The sequence below is a fragment of the Cibotium barometz genome, chromosome 57 (genome assembly GCF_041138505.1).
Source record: "Cibotium barometz isolate CiBa-2024 chromosome 57, ASM4113850v1, whole genome shotgun sequence".
Classification (NCBI taxonomy): Eukaryota; Viridiplantae; Streptophyta; class Polypodiopsida; order Cyatheales; family Cibotiaceae; genus Cibotium; species Cibotium barometz.
Window position 1 is genome coordinate 9,507,359 of NC_141102.1, and position 15,295 is coordinate 9,522,653.

At 43.2% G+C, this 15,295-nt stretch overlaps 1 protein-coding gene across 3 annotated transcripts; it reads left to right on the top strand.

Annotated features, from left to right (window-relative positions):
• The first annotated feature begins 1,472 nt into the window (after positions 1–1,472).
• On the top strand, positions 1,473–12,232 carry LOC147606397 (protein NARROW LEAF 1-like). Of its 3 annotated transcripts, none has more exons than XM_086791641.1 (7): positions 1,473–1,626; positions 1,720–1,895; positions 3,058–3,574; positions 10,275–10,418; positions 10,508–10,751; positions 10,985–11,488; positions 11,715–12,232. In XM_086791641.1, exons 2-7 carry the CDS (start codon positions 1,855–1,857, stop codon positions 12,071–12,073), a joined length of 1,809 nt encoding a protein of 602 aa, XP_086647767.1. In that variant the 5' UTR covers positions 1,473–1,626; positions 1,720–1,854; the 3' UTR covers positions 12,074–12,232. The 3 variants fall into 3 exon arrangements, with proteins under 3 accessions (XP_086647767.1, XP_086647768.1, XP_086647769.1); XM_086791642.1 differs by lacking the exons at positions 1,473–1,626; positions 3,058–3,574 and adding exons at positions 2,159–2,191; positions 5,344–5,410 and having other exon boundaries at positions 1,652–1,895; XM_086791643.1 differs by lacking the exons at positions 1,473–1,626; positions 3,058–3,574 and adding an exon at positions 2,107–2,191 and having other exon boundaries at positions 1,653–1,895.
• Positions 12,233–15,295: the final 3,063 nt, after the last annotated feature.

The following is a 15,295-nucleotide window of genomic DNA, read 5'->3' on the forward strand; positions in this document are numbered from 1 at the left end:
AATCGATAAGGGGAATGATCACAAGATGAGTAAAATTCATAAGATTATCAAAGGGTGATAGTTCTGAAAAGTTTAGCACATACGATATAAAGGAACACATAAGATGCTTGTGAATAAGGGTTTACTTAAATTTAAACAAGTTGTTTTAAAAAGGGAGAAATTATTACATTTCTTTAAATTAAAAATTATGACAACACTTTTTTAAATATATTCTTTTAATTACACCTAATCTAGGGTGCCAAGATTTAAACCTCGGACTTACCTTTTAGTAGGCCCGACATAATTACTCAGGCTAGAGCCCGCTAGCATAACATTTCCGATCAAATAAAGAGGAATATATCCATTAGAACAAGAAGAAATGGGCCCCATTTTTCTCTTCTCCCACCAACTTTATCTACTTTCAAAAATGAAAAAACCCTTCTTTTTTCCTCTTGCAAATTAAGACAAACAAGGAGAAGAGGACAACAAACCATTTCCCCTTTTTTTTGGAGACCTTTTGTAAAAAACATGTCTTTCCCTCCCCTAGCCCCCCACCCCCCCCACAAAAGACATTTTTTTTGCTGAGAAAACTCTTCGAAAAATTAGTTGGAAAGAATAAAATCTAATTTATTCTCTCTCTCTCTCTCTCTCTCTCTCTCTCTCTCACACACACACACACACACACACACACACACATTTATTGAAGAAGAAAAACCCAAAAAACCCATCATTTTTAATGCTTTGTCGATTAGAAAAAAGACTATAAATTTTGTCCTCTTGCCAACCCAAGCTTGCAAAGTACCCCAACAAATAAATAATATGTTTCGACCATGGCAATAGCTTAGTTAGTAGAAGAGAATGAGTGTTATCCCAGAGGCCTTGGGTTCTATCCTTGCTAAGTGCACCCTTGTACAAATTATCAGTGATGGTGGTGTGTGTGAGTTGTATACACAAGCAGTGTGTAAATATTCATTTTTTGAAACCCACAAATAATCTCTCTCTCACATACACACGTGTACACACACACACATACATATATTTTTTGAAACCCAGAAGTAATCTCTTTCTCACACACACATCTATTACATATTAACCATGGACAACCAAGGCACAAGGAGAGGAGAGAAAAAAGAAATATTGGATTTCTAAAAAATAAAAGTAAGAAATCCCTTCGATTGACCCTTTGTATTGCGGGTTCCATTCCTTGGTTTAGCTTCTTAATGTCTTTACATACCTCAACGACGCCACTAGTACATATTACACAAAAGTATACACATATATTTTGTTCCATTTTTTATTTTCATTAAAAAAATAAAATAAAATCGATAATAGCTATTTGTTAGCTCAAGTCATGTCACATTTTTACAGCGCTCATTTTGACTTTGTGAAGATTCGAGACAGTGCAATGTGATGAAGAGATAGTGGGAGGGGGAAAAGAAAGGCAAAAAGGGCCAACAACAATGCCAGCAGAGTGGCCATAGCATAGCCTTTTGTGAGTGTGTGTGTGAGTGAGAGTGAGGGAGAGAGAGAGAGAGAGCACACGTGTGTGTGTGTGTGTGTGTGAGAGGGCAAGAGTTTGACACGTTTTACGTGGAGAAAAGCTGGAGCTGAGCGCTCCATCATCACTCAATCAACTCTACCCATTATGTAGTGGTTTTTTCCCTTTTATTTCCCTGCTTTTCTTTTTGTTGTGAGAACCCCTTTTCCCTGAGGCTGAAATCATGCGCATTTTTGAACCAGGTAGGAACACGTATGATGAGGAGGGGACAATCCGAGGAAGCTTCCAGGAAAGAGGGCAAGCTTCATGGTATATATGAAGAGAAAGTGATCAGCAGAGACCCTTCGTTCTCCTGTTGCTGTTGTTAGCAGCCAGCCATGAACTCTGACCCAACAAAACAACAGAGGCATGGCTATGGGTATGTACCTTTATGCATTATCCTTCCTTTTTTTGTATGTTATGTTGCCTTGACATATTGTATTTTGTGTATGTACCCAACCTTGCTCTGATCTATCATCTTCCCTTCTACATGGTAATGCTTATGTACCTTGATGTATCATATATGATGTTTGCCTATGTGCCCACCTTTGCTCATCTTTTCTTAACCATGGTATTGTGTATGCAACCAATTGTGCTCTGATGCATCATCTTGCCTTAAACATGGCTATGGATATGTACCAGATTGTGCTCTATTGCAGTCTCTCTCCTCAAAGGGTATGTGCATCATCTTTTCTTAAACATGGTTATGAGTACGATGGATCGTCTTTGGGTAGATACTCAATTGTGCTTGGATGCTTTAATTTTCCCTGAAATGGTTAAGAGTATGCACCCATTTGTGTTCTGACACATAGTAATGCGTATGTACCAAAGTGTACTGAGATGCACCATATTTCCTTCTGCATGAATATGGGTATGTACCCAATTTTTCTCTGATGCCTTCTGTATGAGATTGGGTATGTCCTCACCTTTTCCCTCGTATAATATTTTTCCTTATGTATGAGTTTGGGTATATATCTTCTGATGTATTATCTTTCCTTGTATGTATGCACCCAACTATGCTCTGATATATTAAGTTAACTCATGTACGGTGACCCAACTTTCTCTATAGAGATATGGTAATGGGTATGTACCTCGCTTTGCCATGATTATTTTATGTTTCCTCACAGTTGTGAGATATGAGAATAATTACGCACCCAGCTTTTCCTGGTATCATCGTTGCTTGTACATGTAAGACATGAGAATGGCTATGCACCAAACTTTGCTTTGATGTATTGTCTTCCCTTAGACTTGTAAATAGTGGATACGGGTAGGTTTTCTCTATGTTATTGTACTTTGAAACACGAGATTAAGTATCTCCTCATCCTTATTAGACATGAAAATTGGGTATGTACTTAAGTTTGATCAGATTGGTTATCTTTCTAAGACATGCTGGTGTATCATCTACAAGCGCTCTTATGTACATCATCTTGATAGAAGACGTCACTAAAGTTAGGCTGTATATTCTCCTTATCCTTGTGTGCGTCTGTGCATGTGTGTGTGTGTGTGGCATGACTATGAAATGATAAAGAGTTGTTCGGCAGGCCCATTTGGGAGATGGACACCAGTAAAGTGCTTCATTCTGGTCAGTGCTGTTCCCCTTCCTCTGTATCAGAAGAATCAACTTTGGAATGGGACTTCTCACTTTCCTCTGGGAGTCACAACAAACAGCCAACTGGGGATCGCCCATCATCGCTGGCAATGGCACCTGGGAGCCAATATTCAGAGAATAGCGCTGTGTATTTCCTATGGCCTCCTGTATATCGCCCTCATGGCAGTGCAGAAGAGAGAGCAGTATATTTTCAAGGTCTGCAGAAGGCTGTTGATTTTAGGTCAACTGATAGAACTCTAAGCGGTCAGCGAGCTACAACCCTCTTAGATCTGATGACTATACGAGCATATAATAGCAAGCTACTACGCCGAGTCAGTCTTGGAACAGCAGTTGGATTTCGTACTAGAAAGGGTCTGCTGACAAACATTCCAGCTATCATTGTATTTGTGGCTCACAAGGTTCATACAGCATGGCTGCATGAGAGCCAAACGCTTCCTGTCCGTCTTGAGGTGATGATGTGCTGTAAATTCCTGTGTGCAAATGTCATACTCCTTATCAGTTTTGTTCCATGTTACTGTGTGTGTGTGAGAGAGAGAGAGAGAGAGAGAGAGAGAGAGAGAAATTGTATTAATGTCTATGAAAAAGGGTCTATGAGATAGTAAAGATGTCACATGTGATCCATGAGTAAAATGGATGTCAAGACTACAGGAAAAAAGAAAAACTAGCTGCCAAAAGGAAAATACAGGGCCAATGTACTACATAGGCCCTCAAGTACAATATAGTGGGCAGTAGTAGAGCGTCATGTGTCCGAACTCATAATGTGTCATCCTTATCATGGACCGAGTATCTGGCCTTGATGTCAACTACCTTTGGGAGTGCCTCTTTCTGAGTAAGTCCCGGATCTGGAAACTGGGTAGAGGGTCTTGGTCTCTAGGACCTGGGAGTGTTGGAAATTATTTCATCCCCAGATGGACTTTCCCATGCATATTCATGCTTGTATCTGGCTCCATATGGAGCCCTGCATTGGCATATCTTAGCAGAGATTATTCAGCATTTTTTCTACCATTTTTTGGGTATTTTTCTACCATTTTTTCCTCTGAAGAAGAAGAAACTGAAACAACCATTGGAACAAACTGATCATCAGTGATAGCTGAATTTGCCAGGTTTGAAGTAGGGACAGGCTCCAAGATAGTGGAAGATGCCTCCTCTGAATCATAAGAAGGAGAAGCAACTGCCAGGAGAGAAGCCACCAAAGTAGGAAGCTCCAAAATATGTGAGGAGATCTCAACAAAATCATCCACTTGCTCTGTAGAAGAACCATTATCCTCCTTTGAAAGAGAGGAGAGAAAATCTGCAATAATAGCATCAACATGAAACAGCACAAGGGAAGGAAGATACTCATCCAATGGGATGGGGGGAAGAGAAGAGAATCCCCAAGAGGGGAGAATGGTGATCTTTAGAAGCCGTCACCTCCAAGAGTCCAAGCCTCCTTTAGAAAGACTAGAAGAGAGGGTGGCTGGGAGGGAACCAGAAAGAGGAGAATAGAATGACTCTCTAGTGGTAAAGGCTGTAAAGCAGCTCTGAAGGTGGCTGGGCTCCCATCTCCTAGCCATTGCTCCCCCCCAAAAACCCGGCCAGAGGAGATATCTATGACAAGGTGCCACCACACCCTATATATGACTCTTCGACTTCCCATGCTCTTGCATATGGGATAATCCACCACAACTTCTAGTCATGCGATAACGCGAGTAGCTACAAGAATTGCCACCTCCAACAGGGACGTCTGGTTCTCTGGAGAACATGTGCTCTCTTTGGGAGGACCTTCCCAAGTGCGTGGGGTGCTCACTCGGTGGAAGGATCCAGCCTTGTCCCTGTCAATCTGTCTCGACAGGTATAAGCAAGGCAGCAAGGGCATGTTTGTGGATTAGGAGGAGCTTTTTCTCGTGCGTTAGCAAGTGAAGGACAGCAGGAATATTTTGTATGCATCATAGGTTAGCTTGCATGAACCAGATCTAAGTCTAGATCCAAAAACCATTAATGTATGTCTAGATCCAAGGACAATTGTACGTATTCATGTTTTGGAATACACAGTAGATTAGGGTTACATTTCTTGTCTTGATAGGTTTGCTAAACATGGGATTAGCGTTAATCTCTTTTTCTTAGTGTTAATCATGATAATGCTTCCGCAACACATGCAACACAAACACTCCTCAAGAATGCAAAGCTGTTCATAAAGCTCATAGTTCTCACACTGCAGCTTTTGTATTTCTTGATGCAGGTTGGATGCCCACTCACTTGGTCTGGTGAGTTGTAGTCTCCTTCGTGAGGAGACGGCACCAATGACGGTGACCCCCTTTCTTTTATCATTGTGATATAATACTCTTTAAGTTTTCTTTTGAACCTTTGCAATGTAGGGTAAAGGGTAAATCAACCCTAACCTTATCTTTTTTGAGTTGACCAGTCATGCCTTGCCTAAACGCTGTTGCCAATAGGCTGTCCCAGCAATGTTGAACTCCTACAGTCGAGCTGATGTCAGCAGGTTTGAGACCTTTTGTAGCAGATGTATTGGTGTTGTGGGCAGACTGTTCAGCTGGATAGGTTCAGGCTGGAGTTGGTCGCAACAGCTTTGGGGTAGTCTTCAACAGTTTTGGGCTAAGAAAACAAACAAGAGACTTTACTGCTCAGTGAGCAGGGCACATCAGTTTTTGGGCAATGAGGAAGTGATGCTGGGCTGAAAGACATGCTTAATCCCCAATTTTAGGTTGTGATTAGGAACCTTTTGGGTTAGTAAACAGACCGGGCTAATGCTAGGTATTTTAACAATCTTCAGGCTGAAAATTATCTCAGTCAAGGAAAGACATCCAAGTCCATTCAGTCCTGGCTATTTACAGCTAGAAATATTTTATTCTACTTATTCAATAAAGCAAATACACCACACATGGTGGGGGCCCTTCAGAGGATATTTGGGACCGGCTTCTCTCTCTCTCTCTCTCTCTCTTTCTCTGCACTCTTATCTTCTCTACATTGTGCTATTCTTGTCAAGGGCTAAAAGTATTTATCAAAGTATAATCATTGTCTGTAAACTTCCACATGTTATAGTGGTGTTAGAGCTTTGCCTTTTGGTGAAGAAAATCATCCAAGGAAAAAACAAAGGTTTTTTTTCTGCATGTGTGGTTGGTTTATAGATGCCGGTAGCACTCTCCATTCCAGTGTGACTTCTGTCCCTCAAAGGACAGTTGGGTTTCAGCCTCCAGAAGCAATTGGAAACGTCTCCCACACACATAGTGGATGGTTTATTTGCAGTCAAGAAAAAACTTGACTTCTTCCATTATGGCGAACTATAAGTCAAGAAGAACACCAGATCTAGGGAGAGATCATCTCTTCTACAACGACGGCATCAAGAAGCCATGTTTCCAATGGGGATATGCAAGCAATGTTCCAGAATTTTATACTTCTCATGAGGCAACATGGGGAACAATTGCTTGAGCAAAAGCCACGATACAAGCCCTAGAAAAGCGGCGACCTCTTGTAGATTCCTCTTCACCCATTTCTCCTCCCTCCTCCTCGTCAATTCTCACCTAGATCTGTTCAAGATCTCTACCTTGATTAACTCCATTGCGGAGTTAACACAATAGTCCTATGTTTTACATGCATTGCAGGTATAGGAGTTTGAGCGTCAGGCGTAGGTAGCAGCAGCTTGTGTTGCCGCACAGGAGGAACAAAGATGACACGTGGAACATGAGTGTTTCCTTGTAGCTGTCGACACAAGGGTGGTATTGGCGACTTCCTTGACTCACCTTCACGAGAAGGTAAATTTTAGTTAAGTATAATGGTAAATTCGATCCCATAACTTTGTATTCTTGGATTCATAAGTTTGAAGCTTACTTTGATGTTGGTAGAAAGTTGGATGTGGACAAAGTTGCGTTAGCTAGTGTGAAGCTATATCTTCGTGGATTTGTTGGACCCAGGCCAATTCCCAATCTGGGATTGTTGTCTATGAATGGGACCAATTTGTCACCGATCTGAAGAAGCGGTTTCTACTGCCTCATTATCTTGAGTGGCTCGAGGATGAGTTCAAGTGATTGTGCCAGAACGCGCAACCGATATTCGAATTTGGCAACAAAGTCACTCACTTGACTTTACAGTTGCAAAAATATCAGAAGGATAAGAAAGGGAAATTTCTTTATGATTTAGACACGCGAATCCAATGGGATGTGCGTATGCTTAAACCACCGATCTTCAAATGGGCACTAGTGCTTGCACGAAGTGTGGAGATGAAATACAACGGTGGAAAGCCCGGACTTCCCAACCCACAGCGTCCAAGGCAACTCCGGTTGGCAGCAAGGCCCAGAATCAAGCGGGGTCTTTCCCAAGACAGAGCACGGGAGCCTCTGGCTCCAAGAACTCAACTAACATGCCAAAGCTTACTCTAGACTAGAAAGCGCAAGTAGACAATACTTGTGGTAAGCTCGGCCAGGATAAGTAGAACCGATACAGAAAGGAGGGGCGATGCTTATTGTCATACAATAGGGCATATTTCTAGGGGTGCCCTATGAAACTATGCTCGAACCACATCACCAGTCTCAACCGCTTCAATGGTGAGCTAGGCTCCCACACAGAACATCTAGGATATTGCTAGTTCTTCAAATCCCATGGTTGGCGCCATTGTTAGGAGCTCGAAGATAAGCAAAAGGGCACCCATGACCCGGAGTATGAGTGCAATGAGTTGCCTAAGACCTTTGGCTACATAGGTGGCTAGAGGGTCATTGTCTTGTTCGACAACGACAACACAAAGGATGTGATCACGAAATAGTTCGCTTGGCGAGCTCGTTTCCCAGACAAACAGGTTGAGGAATTTAGCACAGGAATGACCGTAAGTATCAAGTTTGAGGCTCGTAGTGCTAAGTTAGTCATCCAAGGCACATAATTTGTGCGAGATTTCATGGTTGCCCCTCTTATAGGAGAAAATGTAATCTTAGGGATTTGTTGGTTTCACAAGTTTGAGCCATACATTGATTGGGAATGGCACGCGTTTCAGATTCATATGCACAAGCTGTTGGATGCCTTATCTACATGTGTAATACCAGGCCAGATATTCAATTTGTGGTCTCTAGATTGAGCAGATTCATGCACAGATAGGGTACAAAACATTGGCAGCATGTGAAGAGTCTTCATATACTCATTCTTTGGATTGTACTATGCCAAGGGGTTGATTATGAACTGCATGCTTTCAACGGTATTGACTGGGCTGGTTGTTTTGACACTTGCGTGTTCACTAGCGGATTTTCTTTCTTTCTTGGTGGTTCATGCATATCATGGCTCACAAGAAACAACATGGCCACATCTAGTTGTGAAGGTGAGTACATGCCAGCATTTATAGCTATCATTGAGTGTGTATGGCTCAGATGCCTTTTGGTAGATCTTAGTGTTGGACAACAGTCCTCCACTCCTATCTACATTGACTCTCAAAGTGCATTGGCAGTTCCAAGGAACCTAGTGTTTCATGCTCACACACGAAGCACATTGAGGTGCATTACCATTATGTTAGGGAGAGGCTCTATGTAGGAGATATCAGCTTGGTGTATGTCTGTACACATGACAATGTGGTAGAATTGTTGACGAAGGCTCTTCCTCCTAAGAAGTTTGAAGCCTTTCGCAAAGCTTTGAGCTTATTGCCTTTCGGGGGTTGATCCAACATAGCCCTGTGCCTCTACTCTAGGGGGTTTTGTAGACATCTATGTCTTGGGCAGTGGTGTGTGAACACTCACGACCAGCTCGTGCACTTTTTTCCTCACGAGGAGGGTTTTTCCCCGTGCACATGAACACACTCTATCTCACTTTTGGGAGTGTGTGTGAAGTGACTTTTGTACTTATTAGGTCACTCTCACTTATCTATCATTTTTGCTAGGGAGTTACACTGAATCATTATTGATTATTGTGCCTCAACTCTCTTGCTCATCACGACTGTTGCATTGTGTCTGTGTGTGTGTGTGTGTGTGTGTGTTGTGCTTTGTTGCAAACCCTAACCCTAATCCCAACAGCAGTCAATGCACATGGTTGTGTTGGAAAAAAATTGCAGGTTCACTAGGCTCTGATACCAATTGCAAATGTGTGAGGGTTTGGAAAGGAGAGATTGCAGTGGAAACAAATACACAGCACACACACGAGTCCTAAAACTATTTCTCTTCATTGTGTACAAGAAAGAAGTAATATGACTGAAATATGATGGCTGAGAGTGAAGGTGTCGACTCACAGCCCAAATCTGCTGAAGATCTCCTTGGCTAGCCCACGCTTTAAGAGAAACACTCTGTAGAAAGACTAGCGCTTAGAAATGCAGACAATTTTGGTGATTTTCCAGCACACATATATATATGCGCCTCAGGTGGTGCTGGTCAGCGACTTCAGATGCTGTCGGACTGCAGAGAGGAATGCCCTTGACCTCTTTAAGGCCTGGCTGACTGCTGTCCACTGGCCGACTGCCACGTGGCACAGGTGCCTATCCAAAATGCTGTGGATGCTGGCTGGCTGACTGCCTGCTATCTGATGTCCGGCTGGTCTATGCTTTGGGGTTGTGCCCTGAATACTCATAGGTGTGCCACACTTTGACTGACGAAGAACTTATCTAATTAGCTTTAGCTCTCTAGGTGATCAAAGCATGATTACCTCTTCCATCAAGCCTTGCTGCAGCCGTCATGTTCCAGTTGATTGTCGGTGGGGTCTTAGCTGTACTATCACATGTTTCATGTCTGGTAATCCTCTGAGACCTATCTGAAGAGCCACAGATTCCCCCTGTCTGCATTCCTAAACTGGTGAAGATTTCAAGATTTCCTCTCTGTGAGCCTTGTGCCCCTACTGCCTCTCTCACAGATCCTCCTTTATCTTGGTGATGATTTCCTCTCTTGAGCTTCAAGTTCCAGGGTTGACTTGTTCTCTAACACTATTACGTGGTCGTCAAGCTCGTGAGGCGGAGGCATTTTCCTGGCTAGCAGATACATCGTCCAGTCATTTTTGTGGGTGAGCACCCACTTGTTCAGCATGATATAACCTCTCATGTATATGAAACAACTCCATCTAGATTTTTCAATTATGCCTTTAAGATGTTTCTTTGAAGCAATCAAGTTATTCTTTTCTTGTGCCTTGTGGGCAGTGTTGAGAGAGTATGTCCAAAGGCTTGCCATGTTTGAATTGCTTCTGTTGCTAAAAGTGCAGGGACCTGGGGGCATTTGGTGTGATGTTGATGTGGTAGAGTTCTTTTACTATGGTGCACCAGCTTTCACTCCAAAGGAGCTGGTGTATACGGATTTGGCAGAAGGGTTGCGTGGCAACAATCCATACATTGGCCTGGGATCTCAGGTACAAATGTTGGTCAATACTAAACTCTTCTTGCAGGAGTATGATGTGGAGAGTGGAGCAGGCTCATGCCAATGGTGCTACCTTGCCAGGTGGCAAGTCAGGAGACTTTAGGGACCCTCGGAGCCATAGTGCGAAGTAGAACTGGAGCTCGTCAAGTTGGCTTCTTGACAAACAGGCATGTAGCAGTAAATCTCGATTACCCAAGCCAAAAAATGTATCATCCCTTGCCGCCTCCAAATGTGGGACCAGGTGTCTACCTTGGTGCCGTGGAGAGGGCCACATCATTTATCACAGACGAGGGGTGGTATAACATCTTTGCAAGTACAAATCCAGGTGCGCTCCATGTTCCAGTCCTCTCAGTAGTATCAGGCTGGCTACAGAACCGTCCTGGCTTGCTGATGGGGAACTCCCTTGCAGCAAGAGAGACATGGGAAATCTTGCTGGTCCAATTCCCTGCTTGTCCCATGGGCAGGGATGGTTCTGTATGCAGCCTCAGTCTGTCTGTGAAGCAAGTGCCCTGTGTTTCTCAAATTGTAATATTTTTTTCCTTGGTGTCAATGGGACAGAGACATTTGTACGGGCGGATGGTGCATTTATCCCCTTTGCAGATAGCTTTGATCTCTCACGAATCCGGACCTGTGTGAATGGGATAGGTGATCTGGGAGATGTTATTAATATAGATCTGCAAGCTCCCATCAGCAGCATAGTAGGGAGGCAAGTAGCCAAAGTTGGAAGAAGTTCAGGACTAACCAAAGGTACCATCATGGCGTATGCCCTTGAATACAATGATGAGAAAGGCATTTGCTTTTTCACAGACTTTCTCATTGTAGGAGAGAACAAGCAGCCCTTTGATTTGGAAGGTGATAGTGGCAGCCTTATATTGATGACTGAAGAGTGTCGGAAGAAGCCGCCTAGACCTGTAGGGATCATTTGTGGGGGCACAGCGAATCGTGGACATCTGAAACTAGGACCCGGCCGGGGCCCTGAGAATTGGACAAGTGGTGTGGATCTTGGGCGCCTTCTAGACTGGCTCCAACTGGACCTCATCACAAGCAAGAGTGCTTTGGAAGGTAAGGTTTTGAAGCAATTTTACTCGTGCCCAAGTGGCTATTACACTCCACTGCCCACCACGGGGCATGAGTTCGAACCAAGAGAGGGACAGATGGAGAGACACACACACACACACGTATATGTATAATTCAGCAGTTTCTGCAGAAGCGCTCCTGTATGTATTGTATTAGTATTCTTTTGTTATGCCCTTGGTAAAGACTGAAACAGTGGCTTAAATTTATACAGGTGCTATTAAGGAGCAAAGAAACGTGACCCTAGGAACAGAAAATGTAGGAGAATTTTCTGTAAGGCCTCTAGGCATGGAGGGATTAGCAGAGGTAAACAACCACTTTTCCTTACATCAAAGGCAGATTCACACACAGCATTTGGATCAAGAAGAGGGGGAGCTTAATACAGTCAATCAAACTCATCCTTTTATACAAACCAGCTCTTTCAAGTCAGATGGTGCACCTATCAACTTCATTGCAGAGCTGGATTTTGAATTAAAGCATGCAGAAAAGTCTGCTGTGGTGATGCTTAGTAGTGAAGATATTTCCTTGGGCCTTCATTTCCATGACAGAGATGCAAAGCGGAGACGACAGTAATATGGTACTATGATAAAAAAACATGTGGACTTTATGGTGCTGATTCCTTGCTATGACTCGTTACTTTGTCTAGTAACTGGACATGGGCTATGGGCTTGTGCTACATTTTGATGTATCTATTGACCAATTGTATATGATAAAGTTATATTTTTCTCTCAATTCCTGTGCCTTTGTTTGGATTTTTTCTACAATTATTTGTTGGGATGTGTTGGAGCTCTGCTAGTCTTAAGTTGTGCATTCTTTACAAGTATTTTCAGATTTTCTTTTTTTGGTCTTCTTTTTAGATTGCTACAACAAACTATTGGTCTTCGTTTTTAGAGCCTACCTCTTGTGTAAGTATGGTACTCACTTCTTGTCTCGAGTATGAGAGGAAGCCCATGCTACAACTCCTGGTAGCTGTGTTTCTAGGGTGAATGCCTCCTTACATGATAAGAAGAGAAAAGCCCCTTCTCCATCTGATGTGGTTGCTCCACAAAGACAACATTGCACCTCCTAATGCTGTTCTTTACCTAAGGTTTATAATTCCTTGGACATTCTAGTTCCATAATATAACATGCAAGTAAAGCTCGTTGGACCAAAGTTGGTTCATTGAGTACATGACACACCTGCACACAGTATATAAACCCAAAAGAATTGAAGGATTTTAACATAGTTAGGCATGTTGTGGCTCTTAAAGTGATTTTGTTTAAACAAATATCATTGTTAAAAGCATTAAGGTAACTCAATTTGTGTATCAATCAAGGTGTGAGGCTATTCTAGTCTTTTAAGTAAGTCCTAGATAGGGGAGTCACATAGGCATGTCTAGAAGTCTTATCTATGACCGTATATGCTAGATGGTTAAGGGTTCCAAGGCTCAAAGGTTTCCACCCCTGCTTGCTACAACAATTGGCGTTTTTTTAACAAAACTAGAGGTGGCCATGCATGCAAAGTTAAATTTGAAACTGAGAATATTGTTCAAGGGAGGCAACCGTATGATGAGTAACTGTCGAGCATAGGGTATCGTGCACTTGAGCGTGTAGTGTATGTTGATGATGGAGCGTCGATACATGGACAAGCGAACGATGTTAAAGTGTATGGTGTGTAAATGTCGTTTGTGTGCAATGTATTAACAAATGCTATACAATTTAAGGCAAGGTTAATGACTGTGTTGGACCAAATTATCAATAAAAGTCCTAAACCTTAAAATATGTGTGTAACAACTAGGAAAAGTATATAATTGGAGATAACTATGGACAAGGGAATTAAGCGTTGAGTTGGCGAATTGTGTGTAAATGTTAATTATGAATACCATCTTCCCATCTCTAGAGTCCACCATCCGGGAAGGGGAGATGGTGCTTGACAAAGGTGTCCCATCTACATGCAAGATCTTCCCATCTAGAGTCCATCGGGCAACGGGAGATAGTGCACAATAAAGCTCTCCCCTTATCTTGGGAAGGGGAGGGGAGGTAGTGCTCAAGAGAGATCTCCACTTACTTGGGGAAAAGGATAGGGATGACACACAAGATCTTCCCATCTAGAGTCCATCGGGGAAGGGGAGATAATGCACAATAAAGATCTCCCCTTATCTTGGGAAGGGGAGGGGGAGGTAGTGCTCGGCTTTAGGTAGATTTCGGGGTGCCTCAATACGTGGCACCCCGTTGACCCTGGTAGCCGGTCATCCGGCTTTGGGATTTTTCTAAGTCCCAGTGCCATGTCCAAACATTGGTCCATACAAAAATGGTGCGAACATATGTAGAGACACATGTCTGGAGATCACGTGTTTAGACATGTGGGAGGTGAGACTCGAACCCAATACCTCCCTCATCCCAAGCACATGCTTTACCAACCCCACTATGGCACAACCATGACAAACCCTTGTTTGAATATGTATATAGCCCGACTTCTATACATGGGCGCCTACACCTGCAGACGGGGGCTGGCTACTGGCTGTGGGCCTAGTCAAATGGGGTGCCACGTATTGAGGCACCCCAAAATCTACCTAAAATCGTAGTGCTCTAGAGATCTCCACTTACCTGGAAAAGGAGAGGGATGTGCGAGCCACAAGTAGCATAGCCCAAGGTGGCCATACACGTCGGGCTCAAGGTGGCCATACACGTCGGGCTATCGATAGACTTAGGAGTTGGAAAAGTAGGAGGGCACCAATGGGGATGACAACAGAGAGGACAAAGATCTGACACGGCGATGGGCGGACGGAGGGCTTGCAGAGCACCAGCTAGCTGGGCAGGAGGAAAAGCAAGGGCAAAAGCAAGAAAAAAAGGAACACCAAGAGGTCTTGGGAGAAGTAAGCAAGACCCAGGGAGAAGGAGAGTAGGAAAAGCAGTAGACCCAAGCAAAGCCCACAGTGGTGACAGCCCTGGTAGTCACCAAGGTGGCGGGAATCCTTGCTTTTCCACTCCCAAGGACAATCCTGGAGGCAGCAGAGTCCACCGGATCTGGAAGCTCTCAAAAAAGAAAATTTCTCTTTGGAGATGAAAACAAGGCTTCCTAGAAGACAACAACAAGAGAGAGAGGAACCTGCATCATCAAACACAGTGCAAGGACTCCTAGCCCTAGGGAGGATCGAGCAAGAAGGATCTATTCCACCCCAAGAGAATAAATAGGAACTGCTACTGGCCAAGGTAGAATTACAACAGGGACAAATTTTAGATCTATGTGGGCACCAATGAGGAGGGTCCCATCCACCTTGACTAAGACATAACATAAACCTGTCCGGAAGAGCCTCCTAGCCCCTAGTCAAGACAAGAATGCTAAGTGTGGGATTAGTCCCTTTGGGCATACCAGGTGTTAGCAAGTGAACCACTCCTAAGGGTTCAATGTTCATTAACTACCACCTTAACTCTAACGGACACTAACAATATTGCAATATTCCATCGACTTTTCCTTTGGAACTATTCTTGTAATTTTTCCTTTGTAACTTTCTGGCACCCGGTTGAGCCGACATATGATGAAAAAGAGAGAAGATAAGGGAAAGTCTTGAGTCTAGACACACTACAGTATAGCAGTGTATTGGTTCCTTTACAAAATGAATATAATGGTGGCATGTAGGTTATTGTGTTAATTCAATGTACTAGGCTACTTAGCTATTGTTTGGAATATGCATGCTTATGTACTCTCCTTTTACTGCAACTTTGTCACAAACCATATTGTGCTAGTTTTTCCTGCTTCGATCTCTTATCTTGTTAGTAATCTAGAATGGTGTCTCTAGACTCAACAGCCATCAGG